Here is an 18,806-nt window from a genome sequence, read left to right as displayed (position 1 = left end):
GCTGCTTAAACCCACAGAGTTTTTTGATGTGTACGGTATAAACTCCAATAACAGTGGGGATTTTAAGGAAACGGTGTAATTGAATACATTTTGGGTCACTGTGGTGGGCTGTATATTGTAATGTTCTGGCTAAAGAGCCATTAAACAAAGACGTCCTCTGGGAAGAGATGGGAAGATCGCTGCAGAAGTAAACTGTGTCTTTACCACATACGTCCTCCCCAGTAATCTAATTTGGAAATGTTGCAGACCACACTACTATATTTTTGCATCAAGGAAGGAAATGTGGACCCAGCATGAAGCAGGAGGTTTCTGCCTGTGTTAGATCTTCATTGTTCTGCCTGAATTAAGCCAATTTGTGTCAGACTCAAAATTGTGATAACATTTTAGATTGTCCAATGTGTGACTGCTAAACAGTCCTGATGAGGTTGTAGTATGACCTCCACTGGGACAGCTGGAATGCTCCGCCCTTGTCCAACCATGAGCAGACTGCCGGGCTGAGAAGTCACTTTAAGGATTGCATGTCTTCGGGGTCACACTTTGACCCAAAGAGCTCGGATGACACTGCTCCGCATTAGATAACTTGCGGTGGTCTTTATGCAGCTGACTCTATTTAGGGACCATGTGTCATTTGGGATGACCAACAAAAGTGAATCAGAACTAATGTTGTGTGTGTGTTTGCTGAATTTCTCTACAGAATTTCCTACAACACACCATGACGGCTACTCAGGTCAGCTGTTATTCTGTGCGATAAGCACATAAGTATTGCTTTAGTAGTTTTATTATCCTTAAATTTCTCCAAATCTGGTCTTCATTAGAAGAGCTGAGCCAAAGAAACTGTGGAGAGATAAATGTGATTTGGGAGCTTGAGATTAGAGAAATTAGGCTCAGAGGACCTGTGACTCGGGTGGAATTTCTGTATGATGTAGGTGGAAAGGAAAGAAAGAAAGAAAACTAAGACTACAAGGAAAAATGGAAAACATATTTCAATACTTCCCTTTGCCATTACTTTCATATTAATGCTTGTTTTTACCCAAACTAAGGCACACAACCTCTCTGATCTGAAAGATATTAGGATCTTGGCTGTGTGCAAAAGCAATGCATTTCACTTAGCTGCATCTGTGACAGCCTTTTCTTCTTGCCAGCCTCTAACTTACTCTGTGTACATCTGAGCCCAATTCAATAAAAAGGTGGTAGATAAAAATACATTTGACAAATGGGAACCTGTATCACATCCTATGGATTCAGTCTCCCAGCAATTAGCTACGAGGTGTTAATTAAAACTTGTTATAATTAGTGCTCATTTGTCTCTGCTCCAATATGTTCACCTTGAATTACACGAGGAAGAATTTGAAGGGGGTAAATGACAAGGGACCATTCGTTTATTTGCATTTTAAATAAGTGTCAGTCTAGGGAAATGAGTGTTAAAGGTCATCCAGATCTAATTTTGGACGGCTAATTGTTTGGATAAATGTAAACATACAATGAAATGTAGCACTCAGGCTAAATGAAGCCCAGCAAATTCCCGAGGCTGACTTTTTGTTTTGACAGCACATTGTTTCTATACACCAACCCACATTCTTTCCCTTTTCGCTCTCTGCTGGCAAGTCCAGAGCCTGACTCACCATTCTCAAAGATGGTTCCAGCGATGAAGGACAGCTCAGAGTCATGCTCCGCTTTGCAGGCGTACAATGCTCGAGCCTTTCTGCCTGCAATACTGGAGACAGTAAGAAAGAGAAAATTGACGTTTGACTGAACAAATCTCACTTAAAAGATGTGATCCTGTCAGATTTTTATCAGTCAACACAATGTTCATATAGTTCCATTTTTAAATGCAAGTTTTCTTCTCATACAAATATTTTTTTGGAAATTAGAGTGACTTAATCTGCCAGAGCATCTTCTCACTGCCATGTAGAGGTTAGCAGTTGAAGGAAACCAAAGAACACAAGATGTTCGCAGCTTTTAGAGCAGCAGGACACTGCAGCAGTGTAACCCTTTCAATTTAAAAGCTTTTTCTTTGATGTTTTTCAGGAATTCAAAATAGAAAAGCTACTGAACTAAATACTATCATATCGCTAACAGCATTTATATGATTTATGAGCAGCATCCGAGTTCCTCAATTAAATTTTCCAACATGGCAACACCTTCATAAGCACAACTTATTGTATGTATCAAAAAATAAATAAATAAATAAAAAATTATGTTTTCATTTTTTCCCCCTTCCTTCTCTTCAATCGATCATGGGCACACATTCACACACATTTACAGCTCAGATTTTCCTGGGACATATACAGCCTGCTATTTTTCACTCAGATTAGTGACAAGTTGGAACCAACCTGACAGGAGAGGAGTCACTGGAGGCAGAGGATATCGGTTGCGGGCTCGAAGGGGCAGAGAACATCGGCCAGGAAGGGGAACGTGGCGAGGTGGGACTGGGAGACGTTGCACTGATGAGAACATTCACACAGAATGACAAGTTGGCATTACATGGTGGCAGAATGAAATAGAGAAAAAAAGTCACATATGTACATAGACATTAAGCTGAGAAAGACACATTTTCCTCACCTGGTTGGGATGCTGCCACGACTCTTTGGGTTCAGCCTGGAAAATGAAACAGAAAAGCCAGGCTGAAGTAATGATTCCGACCAAGGAGACATAAGGTTAAGATTATGTGTCGTTAATATGTCCTGCTATAAGATAGGATTTCTATAAGTACATTTTATTTTGAAAAGCCAGCAGGTTTCATGAACCCAGATCAGTCACAATCTTTCAACATCTTTGAACTTTTACTTTGAAAGTGTAGTCCAGTCTCAGTCAGCCAATCAGCTGTGAGTCACTGGGTGCTTGCAGTGAGAAGAGAAGAGAGAGGATATAACAGAGACGATCACAGCTCAAAAACTAAAAGTTGTATAAAAATGTACCTTCAATATGTGTAACACAATCTTGTTTTGAACAAGCTGTACAAGATGTATTTTCATGCTTGTAATTTATATTATATTGTGGCAGAGTAAAGACACCCCATTTCAATTGTGGGGATCTGGTATAATTGGAGTCTGACAGTTTTGGTTGCCATACTCTGTGCACTGAGGTGATTTAAAAACACGAAGTCCTGAAGTAATGAGACAAACTGGGAGAAAGAAGATTGAAATGACATGTGATATCACCCATTCTAGCTGAAGAAAAGATTTCCCAAAAATTCGTAAAACAAACTGCAACTGCAGAAAAAAGGTACATGATATCAAAACACAGATTTAGAGGAATGACATTTAAAGCCTTGTGATGCTGCTTAAAAACTGAATGAAGTTTCTACTGTAAAGTTTGCCGGAGCTACAGGGTTCCAAAGATGGCTGGATTTTGGCAGTTACCTGGGCAACTTCCCATTCATTTCAATGGGGATTTTCAATACAGCTTTTTGTGAGTTTTGTAAAAACTGCACAACGGATCACTAACAAAAGACAGAGCACATCATTCCCGATTGAGCTGCACATTTTGATGTATAGTTTATATGGGGTTTCTCAAAGCTGCTAGACAAGCTAGGTGCCAAAACAGAGCAAAAATAAAGACAGCAGGGAGGAAGCAGAGCACCCACCATTCTGCCTTCACACTGTTGCACTAAAAAAAAAAAAACACTCAGCCAGGCTGCTGTGCATCATCTCTGACGACGTGTTTCTGGATGAAAGATGTTTTTTTTTTTTTTTAAAAAGAATCTGCTTCTCCATAATTCTAACGCTCACGTGTTCAAAGGCTGGATTGTACAAGCGTTTAATGTTCACCATTAGTCATATTTAGTCAATATACAGTGAGCCATCTAAAAAGCTCATCTGAGGTCAACTTAGGTGACGGTTCGATGCAGTTTATCACTATGAGCAACATATTTCACATGAAACAGCTGTTTTATCTATGGTTATTATATAAAATATCGATTAGATGAACTTTTCAATAGAGATACTGTGCAAACGCATGACTAGCAACAGCAGAATGCAACACCTTTTTTTTTTCTGGTGTCTCACCATTTCCTCCATTCGCCTTTTCACCGTCACGTCGGTAAGTCAAAGCACTGTTATAGATCTTTTCTACCTCCCAGCATACAAACTTAGATATGGTTGCCATGGTGAAATTGCTGTGTCTTAAGGCAGTATTTGTGATATTATGGTATGTCTCTCTCTCAGCAAATGCATGACTCGCTCCAACAACTACGATCAATACTTTAGCTCATTCACAAACACAAGGCAGAGAAATGATGAATGTACGTTTTTTTGAACTGCTAATAACATTCATTTTCACTTTCCCATTTAAAATCCCATTTTACCAGTTGGTGAATGTCGACAGAGAGGCCAAAGTTATTCTTGAGCTTGACTTTGTGTTTAGCAGATGGACCACTGACTGAAATCTCGAATGAACTGGTAACAAAACAGCAAGTGAAGTCCTTTTAATCTTGTGATGTATTATTAAATCAACCTGCTCTTTATTTGTTGGTATTATCTGCTAAGGAAATGCCAACAACAAGACATGGGCACCATCATCACAAGGCGACAATGGAAATGGATTGGACACACACTCCGTAAAGACCCACAGTCAATCACAAGAACAGCACTGCACTGGACCCCAGATGGCAAAAGAAGGAGAAGAAGACCAAGAACAACATGGAGAAGAACAGTAGAGGGTGAGATGGAGGCCATGCAGCACTCTTGGAGTTCATTGACAAGGCTGGCCCAGGACAGGCAGAAGTGGAGGAACTTCGTTGCTGCCCTACACACCACTGGGTGTAAAGGATGATGATGATGACCACAATTACTGTTTACTCTCAATAAGACAAAATGACCAAGCTCAGTCAAGCGCATTCAGGAATTTCATCACTGTGCCTCTCTCATCACAAGTATTTTCCATTTTTCACCTGTTTTGATTATTAAACTGTCTGAGGGACTGATTCATTCCCTCTCTCCATTTGTCACTCACATTCCAATCAATGCACTCACTCTCATCTCCTTTGGCTCTTTCGGTTTCTTTCTGACCTTTGCAGCCCTCTTTAACCCATCCTTCTTTCCCTCCCTCCATCTGAAGTGTTGGAAGAGATGAGGAGGAAAGGTTTCCAGCTGACAATCAAGCTATTTTGATCCACGATATAAATCAGTCATGTTCGCTTTCCTCTCACATTTGTAAGCATACTGCGCGAAAAGTAAATCAGCTGGTTTTAAGTAAATGTGGTCTCTCCTTCCCACTCACAGCACATCTGACAGCTGATTTAATTAAAGAGATGCCGTCTCCACCCTTCCCTCCGATAGGCCATCAATTCACAGAGTTACGACACACCCACACACGCTTCCATGCCATTAAAACTCTCACTACAATCAAACATCTATAGACGATGCATGTAAGTCAACATTTTTACATCTTTAAATCTATATAACTACTCAGAGCTTCTAAAGTGAAGCAATATTTCTGTCTGTACCCAGTATGACTTGAATGTATTTTTTCTGCTGAGACAGTGCTGGGGTGCAACACCATCATGCAGCGCTTGCCTTCCCGTTTTCCAGTGTCATAAATACAGTTTACAGCCTAGTTAAGATCCATTAAGTAGGAATGTATCATCTTCTGCCTAAAAGGCTCTGTGCAAAATAAATCAGCGTGACCCACGTGACCTGCAAATACCAAGTTTTGACTCCAGAAAAAACACAAGGGTGCAAAAAGCGCTCTGAAATATTTCAATTATGAGAATCGTAAATTTTCACCGCTGCTGTTGTCACAGAGGTGCGTAACTGGGCCCAACATCATCGGTATGCTTTTACAATGAGACCAAGCTGCCGTGGATTTAAGCAATATAGAAGGCAGCCAAGAGTTTGAGAAGTAAGGTCGGCCTATAAGCTCCGTATATCAGTACAGTCTATACAAACAGTCTATACATGTTATTTGATATTTTAACATATTTATCTAATTGTCTACCTGAGAAGGTTTTTCTTTTTTTCTTTTTATTTTTTGGAGGTTGTCTTCTCTCAAACCCCTTGAGGGTTTTTGGCAACCCTCCTTCACACTTTTAATGTAAGAAATACGAATTGTTTGTTTAACTTTGTGTGTGAAAAATAAATCAAATCAAATCAAATCAAATACACATGAATATATGTTGCCTTGGGGCCACTATGAAGGACTGACGTTATCATACCGTATAACTTTTACTGTAAATTGACTAAATGATTAAGATGACATGTGAACAATCTTCAATTTCAAGCAGCTGAATAAGACAGAAAACAGAAATGTCACAGAGATTAAATCTAAACAACTTTCTCTGATCATAATGCCGCTGGCAAAACAACAACAAAAAAAGAAGAAAAAAAAGATCGACTGTTACCAGGATTGCATCTTTAAAATGAATACAAGTCTGAAGTTGAATCCCTCATGACTGACTGGTGGTGCTCAGAGTATTATCTGTAAGATCAAAGGGCGTGAGAAAGTTGCACTGTGTCTACATTTTGATGAAGGCAAAAAGGGAAAGAAAAAAATTGGAGAAAATATCAAGAAACTCCGTCAGTCAAAGCAGCAGATGCAGACACGTGTAACCTGGTGACTGACGCCGTGTGCCACTGTGTAAAAGCGTGTTTTGCTGTGAGGCGGAAAATATCTCAATGATAGTTTTCCTACAAATCTTTCTATTCACAAAGAAGATGTTTTCATTTTTTTACCCCTGGTCTTTTACTCAGAGATAATAACTTTCTCTCCAAAACTTCAGTTTTCCACATGCAAAAATACAGGATGAATATATAAAAATCCACTGATTTTCCTCAAGGGATGAAAGTACGGCAGCAAGAGTCATTTTGTCACTTACATTTTTACCTTAGTACAACAGGTCCAAGGTTAATTCCAAGGGGTCGCCAGTCATATTTATCACTAATGCTAGTGTTTAATGTATTACAGACTCAAGAGGTCACACATCAGCTAATGTCTTTTTAGTATTTTTTGTATTTTGCACTACTAAGAGGAGTAACTGGAATGAGATTTATACGTGAGAGAACTTAAAAGGCATTTTTCAAAGAGGTGTGAAAAGAAATGCACACATTTTCCACCTGAAAACAAACCCTTAAAAAACGGACACGACAAAACACCCAAACTAATCGTCAACGAGCAAAAACTTAAAATAAAATCCGCCTCAGGGGAGTGCAGTGTTTTTAAAAAGCCTACTTGTTAACCTCTGAACTTTGTACCTTTCTCTTGTTTGTGCTAAGTTCGCAGGATGGCTTTTCTTGGAAATTTGTGATGTGCGGCTCTGGGAGATTGAGAAAGCAGGGTCTGAGCCGTGATCCCATTTAGTTACAAAACACAGCCTCTCCTTGCTGGTTAGCTGAAAATGGAAGGCATTTTATCTTGTACATCGGCTGAAATAAATCAATTTTTTGGCAAGCCTACTGTTTAAAGAGCCCTGATCCTAAACTTTCGTCGCTTGACTTTAAAGGGACGTCCCTCTAATTTAGTATCTATGCTTTCTCTACGGTACTTTGGAACATTCAGTTCCCAAAACATTGGATGCTACACTGTTCATAATGCAATTAAATACTGGTATTTGCTTTACTACAGAGAGCCTAATATGTTATAATATTAAAACGTATATATGTTTTAATATTACTAAAATGTGTCTTCAGTGTATTTGTGGCCAGAAGTTACCCTCAGCTCTTCATTCTACATCTACTGTTAATTTTTAACTGTCCAAACTACTATCACTAAGAAATATTACTCAAACTAAGGTAGCATTTTACAAAATAAGCATTGCTGCTCAAGCAAATTTCCTTTGTGCAAATGCACTGTAATTAATGCTTCAGTTCTCTTCAACTTTACATGAGTCTAAAATGATCTAAATGAACACAAAAAAATGTGACAGAGTTGTTGTTTCGGCTCTTTATGCTTTCATGTTTTATATTTCCTCTGATTCTTTTAACTCAGGCCAAGTCTTAAGCCCTTTTCTCTGCTGAGCATTAGAGTTGTGGTTTTTGTCTGACAAACTCTGTATTTGTGCGCCTCAGTACATGAGTCTGTTTTCCATAATCTGTGAGCAGATCCGACTCTGACCTGTAGGAAAACTGAAGTCAGATACAGTTCAAAACATCACAAGCCTCAACCAGCTTTTTGTTTGTCCTTTTCAACTCATCTTCAAGAATCTGTTAGACGATGTTAGGGCTGAGTACCGAACTTCGGTTCTTTAATGGCACCGACCGAAATGTTTCGGTACTAAGGAGTATCGAAATAAGCCTCGTCTTTCGGTTCCATGTTCCGGTACTTATCACGTGATTATGATAAAGCAAACCTGTGATTGGCTGTAACATTACACGTGATTGCGGCAAGCCGGAAAAAAGCATGCTGCCCGTTCACAGACAGGTTTCACGTTAAGTACATTGAATTTACTGCAGTTGTTTAGCATGTCGTCGAAGTGGGAAAAGATGCCTCTGAGGTCTAAAACGTGGCTCTACTTTTGTAAAATGGACGCTGTAACAGGAGAACCTGTCTGCGGCTCTGCTCAGCACAATAACCACGGCAGTTCGGCCAATGCAGACAAAGTCTTTTATTCACCACACCGTCTCAATGTAAATAAAACAGTCTCTCTTCCTTGCCCGGCGCTACACCGGACCTCGTCCGGTAAACAGTCTCAACGTCCGCCGGTTCTCCTCCGGTAAACAGTCTCAGCGTCAGCCGGATCTCCACAGGATCTCGTTCGATAAGCTGCCCGCTCCACCGGACCTCGTCCTGTCCGCTGTCCTCCACTCGTCCGTTCTCCCGTCCTCTCTGTCCGTCTGTCTTTTGTCCTCTGCTTCAGTCTGTTACTGCCGAGAGAATCAGGTGAGTCTAATTGGTGCCAGCTGCGCTAATTAACCTGACGCTGGTTCCACACACTCTCCTCCACACCTCTCCCCTCTGCAGCTGAGCTCTCCCACGCCCATCGCCACAGACGCCAATAGTGCGCGGTGCAGTATATGCCAAAGCGGGTGGTAAACTCCATCTAAGGCAAAAAACCGGCACGAGACCGATAGTCGACAAGTACCTTAAGGGAAAGTTGACAAGAACTTTGAAGAGAGAGTTCAAGAGGGTGTGAAACCGTTAAGAGGTAAACGGGTGGGGTCCGCGCAGTCCGCCCGGGAGATTCAACTCGGCGGGCCAGGGGCGGCCGCTCGGTGCGGGAGGATCCCCTCGCGGGACCTCTCACCGGGTTAGGGTTAGGGTTAGTCTGCTCGAACATGAACAGGTAGCCAGTGGAGTGAGGCCAGCACTGGAGTGATAAGCTCATATTTACTCACTCTGGTCAGAACCGAGTTGCTGTGTTCTGAACCATCTACAGACTATGAAGGCTCTTCTTTGGCAAACCTCATAAAAGGACATTACAGTAATCTAAATGTGACAAAGCAAAAGCATCCCAGAACGACAGAATCGGTTTAATTTTTGCAATGTCTCTGAGGTGAAATAAAGGCCACTCTGGTCACCTCTTTAACATGGAACTCAAACGAAAAAGTTTGATCAAAGAGCACACCAAGATTCTTGACTCTGTCTCTACAGTGAATAATACCCAAAGACAGAGCAAAATCATCAAACACAGGATTAAGTCTCGCAGGTCCAACAACCATCATTTCTGTCTTAGAAGAGTTCAGAACCAGAAACATGATGATAACCAGCTCCTAACAGCTGAGAGGCAGGCCTGACGTTTATCAATGTCAGATCCACTTTAAATGATCAACAGCATGTATAACTGTAAATCATCTGCATAGCAATGAAACAGATCCCAAAAAACGCAAAATTTGACCCAAAAGTGTCAGATATAGAGAAAACAACAGTGGACCCAGTTCAGACCCCTGCGGTACCCCATGCCTAACAGCACAGGACTCAGAAAACACGTTGTTAAATAAAACACTTTGAGATCTCTCTGACAGATAAGACCTCAACCACTGGAGCACCTGGAGCAATTCAGTTGCTTTCCTTTTTTCAAGTGGCTTTTGCAGTTTGGGATGATCAACCAAAGACAAGTTCCCCTGACAATATATGGAGGAAGTCAAATTAAAACAACTTTAGTCCACTTTACATTATTCACATGTTAAAAAGGAACTGTTAGGGAACATGAATATTATTTAACAATATTCCACAAAAACATCTAAAATATTTTATTCAATAAGGCTTAATTTCTAGCATTAAAGTAGATTGAATTAAAGAGTGAAGGCACGTAAAGGCATGTTGGTAAGATATGTAGCGAATTACTTGAACTAATTTCTTCACCAAAGTGTGGTAAATGTTCAAACATGTCACTTTGATATATAAGTGAGATTATCCATGTGATGTCATCATAAGTGGTCGAACACAGCTTTCAGATCTGTGAAGAGATTTGTTGTTCAAAAGATAGACGTTAATATCAGTGACAAAGAAGTCACACTAAGAGGGGAGTTAATAAATAATGGCTTGAAGTCACAACTATCAAGGACTGACAGATGGAAAGAAAAACTAGGTACAGCAAGTGAGAGTAAGTGAAAGTAGCAGTAGGGTGACAGAAGGAGAAAAGCAATCAGCAGTGATGTGCAGTAGTCTCTATGACATGCTGCACTTGAAGGTTCGGTCGCTTTAGTGTCAGTAAATGATGATTATTGTCATATAGTGTTTTTTTCCTCTCAGTCTAACAAGCTGTATGTCAACACCAAAGTGGCTCGTACTCAACATCATGAAAACCGATGATCTCACGGAGATGAACAAGATAAAGGCAGTATTTGTGCTTGCGCTACATTAGCGAGTCAACCCACATTCTCTTCCTTGTGTTACTGTGAATTCCATAAGCAGGTGTGTGTGTTTTTACAACTATTAATAACCTGAGGATGGGCGTGTTCAGTGTTTATATGAAGATGTATTGTACTTCTCACTGGGAGACAGGCCTGCTCAGACTTGTAAAAATATTTTTGTCTCAGTTGGTCATTGGTTTCAGTTGTGTAAAGTGGTGGTCAGACGGACTGAAAAGTGAGCACACCGTGGAAGGAAAATCCAAGATACAGAGTACTGAGCAGTAGTTTGAACCCAGTGTACAGATTGTATTCATCCATTAACTTCACTTAAAGTGCACTAAACTGAAAAAATTACTAAATCAAATCAATTTTAGCAGTGATGACAGTTTGTCTTTAGAGCAGCAGCCATTCTCCTGTCGTGGTCTGTTTGGATTTAAGTTTCCTCAGTGGCTCTGTGGAGCTCATACCAACTGCTGCAAGACTCATTCTTCTTCTTGCAATGTCACTCATTCTTATTTATGACTCTTCTGAGCTGTTGTCATGCAGCATTTAGGACCAATCAGACACCTCACTGACTGTATTGCCCAATGGGTAAAAATCTAAGCCTCGAAACAGCCTGCAGTTTTGCACAGCACAGTACATGCAGGGCACTATATATGTTTTTCATTTAATATTCACTTCACTAATTTATGTAAATACACATTTTTTTGTTTAAGCATGTGAATAGGATTTTGTTTATTTTCTTCTTTCTTTTCTACACTTTCACTGGATTTGCCAAAAACACATGTATGCCGAAATGTGTTTATGTGCTCACTTCAAAAACAATGTGTTTATACATTCTTCAGTCTACGTGTGCACATTGGAGGTTAATATTTGTACACGTGTTCATAGTCATCTCCGTATCGCACACATACACGTGTCCTTTAACGCTAACTTATTGTTTAACTGTAAAACCAATGGTCTCATGTATTCTTATCTATACACTCATATTCTGTGTTCTCTTCTTTATCTTGTGTTTGCATCCGTATCCGTCTTTATGTGGTGTGTGCAAGTCATCTTGATCTGTGCAATATTCAGTAAGATAGGGTCATCACATTTTGTGTTATTTTGAGAAAATAGTTGATTCTTAAAATTGTTTTAGAAGATGCTCATCAGATTTTCTGTTCACAGACACCTTGTAAAGTTCTTGTGTTTCTGGGAACAAAAAGAATCAGCTATAAAATTGCAAGGGGGGGGGAAATTATAACGTGTATTCAATTAAAGAATGAATGGCTTAACAGTACTGAATCTGCACAGCAGACAGTACTTACAGAATTTGACATTCACTGAGGATCTTATATTACAGACTTATTTTGTAGTTTTTGAAGCAATTTTAATTATTCAAATTTAAACAGACTTATTATTGTATCTTTCTACTAGTTGTAAATATTTAAGCCCATCTATCAGAAACTATGTATGTTCACTGGAGGTAATCCCACTGGAGATAATACTCACAGGGAGCTGGGCCGGATCTGCCGGCTGTCCTGCTCTCCATCGTTGCTAGTCAGACTGTGTCTCGGGGTTCGACTTTGGCTGCTGCTGCCACTGCTGCTGCTGCTGCTGCTGTTACAGTTGGCAGAGGAGGAAATGGGCTGTTGCAAGTCCGCCGTGTTGACAACACTGTTTCTCTTCTCACCTACAAGGAACAAAAAGATGCATTTACATCTATAACTCTCTACATATACAGCTCTTTGGCGTTTTCAACCACAAAATTGTCATTTTCCTGTTGAAACTGTCCACCTACTGACCACCGTGAACTCTCTCTGACCTTAACCTGACCGAGTGAGAGGAAAACTGTGTATCAAACAGACAACTGACGAACAAATGTCTGTTATTTATGCACTAAAAACACTGTGGCTCTAGAGACTTGCATTGGATATGCATGAGAAATCACTGAGAAGAAAAACCGAATAAGATGAAAGAAAACAACTACCAATGAAGAGTGACATTCGCATTAGGAAAACTGTGTCTTTCAGCTCACCTTTCTGGGAATGTGTCGGTGTGTGGAATAGGGTGAGAGGCCTCTCGCTGCAGGACGGGGCTTTGCTCTCGGCGCTTCTCCTCCTGGACAAGTTGAGCTGCATGTTGGCTGAACCGCCCGCAGAATTTGGCACGTCCCTGAATATCTGCAGAAACGATAAATTCACAAAATTCAAATGGTGGCCAAAGTTACAGACAAGCCAGTGTGTGTGCAGCATGTTCTTGCTGATGTAGTTTATCTTATCACATTTATTGGACAGTTAACGATCACGATGTTGTGGCCGACTAGGATCTGACTCAGCAAAAGTATTAAAGAAAAAGCAAAAGTCAGACCACCAGCGGTCCTATGACTCATTTTATGCCTAGGTAACAAGATAGATGGTCTAATTTGTGAGCAGATGCAGTGTATTTAATATTAATTTCTGGCTTAATGCAACTTAACTACAACCATTAGTTACCAAGCATAATGACAAAGCTGGTAGAGTTAAAAACGCCTTTTAAATGGGAGCGATTACAACAGAATAGAAGACACTGTGGGTTCTGGTCTATAATTTGTGGTTCCGATCATGACATTACTGAAATTTATGTTTGTTCCTTTAAGTACAGCTAAGCAAGATACACACAACTGTGGTAAAAATATTCACACATTGTATGTTTTTCAGTTTTCCTCCAGAATGAATGCTGCTTTGCTTGTATTTCAGCCTATATATTCTGCTATTCAAACAGCCCCACACCCATCGCTCCAGTCAAGAAGAAAAAGGAGTTGGGAAATTTCTTTTAACACACTGGACTAGCTGTTTTGGCTACAGAAAAGTGGAATAAAATGTCATAAAATATACGAATGTGACAAGCATGCCACTAAGTTCGAATGATTCATTTCTGTACTGTTTACATCCTACTAAACTGTGGTAAGATTTCTGTCACGGTTGTTTTGTTTTTACACTTTGGTTTGCATTAGAGACAGCTGCTGTGTGGGAGGTCTAAAGACTGATGTGCGTTTCCTGTATGTGCACGTTGTGTATCATCCTTTCAACACACACCTCTACTGTGTGGAAAGCTTATGTGTCATTTGTCTGTGTCCGAGTGTTTGTTTCACTCACAGACTGAACTTACTGTGTGCACGACGGTAGGGTCTCAAACAGTCCAGGTGTTGCCATGGTAATGACTGTAAGCAGCTTGGCCTGTGTGTGTGTGTGTGTGTGTGTGTGTGTGTGTGTGTTTGCTGTTTTAATGCAAAACTACAAATCAGTTAATCCCCATTGTAAAAAAGGAAAGTACAGACTTATTTCGGAGTTTCGTTACTAAGGATCGATGTAAGTTAATTTTCACCGTAAGTTGGAACTCTGATGAAAATGTGAACAAAGCCATTATGTGCATCACAGCATTGATCAGTTCTTCTGAAAAGTCACGAAAGCCAATGACTTTCATACATGTATGAGTCATTTTACAAGAAGATAACAGAATATTGTAACCGACTGATATTGCTGTTGACATTGAGGTTTTAATGTTTATAGTTCAGTTCAAGATTTACCTGAAGTGAATGTGCCATGTGTAGTTCGCTCACCTCTGTTTGGCTGACAGTCAGCAGTTGTGTGTGTGTGTTGCTCCGTGCCATGCCTGTGTGTGTGTGTGTGTGTGTGTGTGTGTGTGTGTGTGTGTGTGTGTGTGTGTGTGTGTGTGTGTGTGTGTGTTGAGCGAAAGGCAGATGGAACAGCGGCTAATTCTGGAGCTAAGTTATAGGGTTTTTGTAGTTATTTTGGCATTGGCTACAGCTCACAGTAGCCTGTGTGAAGGTTCAATAAATGACCAGAGAATGAGATAAAGTGTCACTCATTCATCACAGAGGGTCGCCAACTAGTTCTACGTAAGCAGTTCCAACGTAACGACGAAATGCCGTAGTTCGAGGAAGTCGTAAACCGAGGACCTCCTGTAATTTATTTAATCCTCGACCACGTCACCAAACTCTGTGCTATCCATGTGCACCATCTCTTACTCGCTCATGATGCTCAATGAGGATCTCCACTACGATGTTCTGAAACTTGATGTCCATGATGGCTGCCACCGTCTCCTCCTGAGGGCGGAGCAGAGTCGGCCCGAACACCACACCCAGATTGGCGATGGTCATCAGGTTTTGCTGGTGGTGACTGGCCACACTGTTGAGAGGAGCAGGCAGAGAGAAAGTGGTTCATTCCAATTTAAAAACAAGACTTAAAGTTGCAGTTGCAGTCAATAGTTTTATATTCACCTTTAGTAACTTAAAGTCAAAGAGATTCACCCAACTGTGCAGAATTTTTTCAAAAAGTCAATGTAGACACAGAAGTATAATAAAATAGTCTCTCTTTTTCTCTCTTTCTTGAATGTTATGACTACTGTATATCTCTGAGACCTAAAAATCATCTCTGAACATTTACATGGAGCTTTGCTGAACCATTGGACTCTGACATTTAAAGACCATATTACCTAATAAATACAGCGTTATTGTGTCTCTCAGCTTGTTGCTTTGGTTTTACTGCCTGTTGCTTTGCTGTTTTAAAACATTGCCCTCATCAACTTATAATCTGTAGCTGCAAGGAATTATTTTCAATAATAAAAGAAGCACTAATCATCCCAACATATACTACCTATCCCGCTCCACAAAGCTAGCAATTGGACAGTAAACAAAGCATATGACAACTAAGCAGCAAGGATCTATTTAGAGAAGGTGGTGAGGCAAACCAAGCTAACAGAATAATGAATCAAAGTGATTTAAACATTTAAAATGACACTACTGTATATCAATAATAATCCAAAGCCCTCAGCAGAAAGGCTGAAAGACCAAAATGAACAAGGAGCATCAGCTGTCTGAACAACAGGCCAAAACAGGTCAGAGCATTGACTGGGAGGACCTGAAGCCGGTGGACAGCCAGATAAAGATCAAGAGAGCAGAGGCTGGTTATTCATCTCTGTTTATGTACTTACGACAACCTGCCAGCGAGGCTTCACTGATTTTCAAGTGTGAGAGCTCAACAGGCAAGAAAATCATATCAAACAGGGTACATTCAACAAATTTTCACTTTACAAAAGAAGAAAAGGACATACAGTAAGAATCTCTTGCTGAAGGCGACAATAAATTACTTTGAGTTTCGCTCTCTTCACACCGAATCCATTATAATCCTCACTGCTTAAACTATTATTTATTGTTGCTTTGCCTTATTGTAGCACAGTTTATATCCCACTGCAAGTGTTTTTCTTTTTCTCATCTGTATTCATTGCATGATTTATATTCCGTTGAATGAATACCTTGACAGCGGTGCAATAAATCTTCAGATCTCATCTGAACTGAAACAGACAGAGAGCCGAGGTGTGCTCTGATCCCGCCATTCCACCTGTAAGCTAGCGATGACGGCGGTGGGCAGGTGTAATCCATTAAGCCCAGGTAAATATAAGCACATGAACTCAAAGCTCCTGCATATGCGTTCGCCTACATGCAGTATAAATATGGCCGATGTCCCATTTGTCACAGATTGTATCATGCTGCTGCTGTTGAAGAAAAGCCTGTTAAAGCCACAGGGCTTAGATTCAGGTTTACAATGAAAACACAATTCAAGTCGGCTGCTTTAGAAGGTATAATTATACATAAGCCAGTGGTGTCATGCCTGCTTTCTTGTGTTTATGTAACCTCCAGACAGACAACGTGGTTCATTCACAAAGTTTCTCCCGTATACATCATACAGTACTGCTGTGTATGTACAGTACAAAAGCATTCAAAATGGACAGGTAAAATTGTGATTCGCCCAGGGACGGAAAATTTTAATGAAATAAGAGAACTGTCAGAGCATGGCCTTCATAGAGAGTCTAACTATAGTTGAAGCTGATAATCAGCAGTGCTCACAGCATCTGTCCTGCAGAAAAGTCCTTGGACAAAATGCTGCTTTCCGATCAGTTTGACAGGCGACAAGAATCTGATTATCTTCCATTAAAGTGTGATATGGTGATAAATGCATTTACTGTAGTTACATACAACATTCATTTACAGAAAAACTAGATGAATGAAAAACACTGCCTATCCGATCAAATTCAGCCCAGTTTTAAGATAATCACTGCGACCATTCCTGCACCACCTGGCATTTACAGACAGACCTGCATCGGACCACTAACTCATCTGTCCTTTCCAGGGATAAGTCAGGAAACAGATTTAGCCCCGGTGACTACTGAATGAGTTTCAATTTTCAGTACACTCTGCATTAATGCATGTGGTCAAGAGATTACAATGAGCGCTAATCCTTCTTGAGGTTGGTTGACAACAGCAATCAAGCAAGCATACAGCAAAATAAAAACTGTGTGTAGTTAAACATCTCTGTCCGTGTGCATGTTGCATCCACCTACTTGGCCAGATGTTTCATGAGCAGCTCCAGCATCTGTCTGTTCTTCTCAGGCAGCCGGTGCACGAGAGCATGGATCTCAGTCACTCTGGCCTCAGGGTTGTCCATCTCTGGAAAAAGACAGATATGAAGATATGTAGTAAGATTGTTGAAGAAAGAGACTTCAGGCTATTCCATCTTATTATTTATTTACTGTTGCAGACTGCACATGTATGCAGCAGCCAAAAATAAATAAATAAACTACCTTATTAATCAATGAATAAATGGAGTGTCTACAAATAGAATGCAATGATGCATCAAGGCTTTGTTTCTTCTTCTTCTTCTTGTTAGAGATATTTCTATTTCTGTATGTAGTGATCAAGCACACATTTGGAAGACACAAAATCACAAAAATGAGAAAGTACATCACTAAAATGAGACACAAAATCACAAAAACGAGATAGTACATCACTAAAATGAGACACAAAATCACAAAAACGAGATAGTACATCACTAAAATAAGACACAAAATCACAAAAACAAGACAGAAAAAAAAAATCACACGAGACCCAAAATCACTAAAATGACATACAAAAATCACAAAAACAAGACACAAAATCATCATTTGTGCAGATTCAAGTAAACCTAAGAATCAGCACAGAACTTAAATAAATAGCAAACAGGGACCTCAAGTAAACAGCTTTGTGTTTCTTAACCAAAAAATAAATATCCCTCAGATTCAGTCAAACTGTTATACATCACTCAAGACATAAAGGCTTGTGATCTATTCTTGACTTTTTTTTCCCTAAATTAAATGGGTTTTTTTAAGTTTACGATATAGATTATCTCTCTTTGGAAAAGAGCTCAACTGTTATCAGAAAACAATAATCCATCCATGAGCTGCAGTGTTACATTAACCAACACGGTTCTGCATCTATGTCATATTTGAATTCAGTCTCACACACAAAATGCAACTGAAATCCTTTCCCAAAAAGCAAAATAAATTCAGTTTGAGTCACTTCAGCTAAAAACTTCATTGTCAAGATGTTTAGGAAATCATTCTAAAAAAACAAAAAAAAACATCACACTATTTATGGGAAACAATTGGACTAAGGGAGTTGGGGTTGAGTGTCACAAACAGTTTAGAGAAGTCAGAAACTATCCAGGGAAAGACCAACACATCCGTTGCTTCTACTTGTTGACAATAACAAAAACACAGATTAAGGCTTGCTTTACGCTTATGCTTCTGTGATTACCATTAAAAAAGAAATATCTGACAGTTGAAGTCAAAGAGCATTTATTCCCACAAGACTAAGAGACACAGAGAGCTGCGCAGAACAGACAGGACAGGCAGGTAGTGTTTGTCACGGAGTGTTTCATGCTGCTGCAGAACGAGGAAAAGCTCTGCGTCCCGGTAGACAGGCGGGAAAGACAGACCTGTTGATGAATGCCTATAATAAGTCACGGCTTCAGTGCCAGTCAATAAAGGGATGACAGCAGACTCGCACTAGATCAACCCTCGGGCTGCGGCTGTCAGTGCTGTGCAATACACCCACAACTGTCAGAGCATCCCACACTCGAGGTATTTTCTAACAGCTCCAGCACAAACATACCAAAACGCTCATACGTACAGTTACAACAGATAAATACTCACAGATATGCAGAACACTGAAAGCAAAACCATGCAACAGGTCACTTAAACATTCATACACATACATAT

At 40.1% G+C, this 18,806-nt stretch overlaps 1 protein-coding gene across 1 annotated transcript in view; it reads right to left on the bottom strand.

Moving 5' to 3' along the window:
• Nucleotides 1-18,806, bottom strand: part of LOC110953468 (rho GTPase-activating protein 26) — a 92,751-nt gene that overhangs the window by 2,796 nt on the left and 71,149 nt on the right. The window contains 7 exon segments of the mRNA XM_051937886.1: nt 1,623-1,714; nt 2,334-2,444; nt 2,563-2,598; nt 12,222-12,402; nt 12,748-12,892; nt 14,740-14,899; nt 17,112-17,217. Coding sequence (XP_051793846.1) covers nt 1,623-1,714; nt 2,334-2,444; nt 2,563-2,598; nt 12,222-12,402; nt 12,748-12,892; nt 14,740-14,899; nt 17,112-17,217 — 831 coding nt within the window.

The sequence above is a fragment of the Acanthochromis polyacanthus genome, chromosome 17, assembly GCF_021347895.1.
Source record: "Acanthochromis polyacanthus isolate Apoly-LR-REF ecotype Palm Island chromosome 17, KAUST_Apoly_ChrSc, whole genome shotgun sequence".
NCBI lineage: Eukaryota > Metazoa > Chordata > Actinopteri > Pomacentridae > Acanthochromis > Acanthochromis polyacanthus.
The sequence above is the reverse complement of the archived record's forward strand: the minus strand, read 5'-3'. Positions and strand labels throughout refer to the sequence as shown.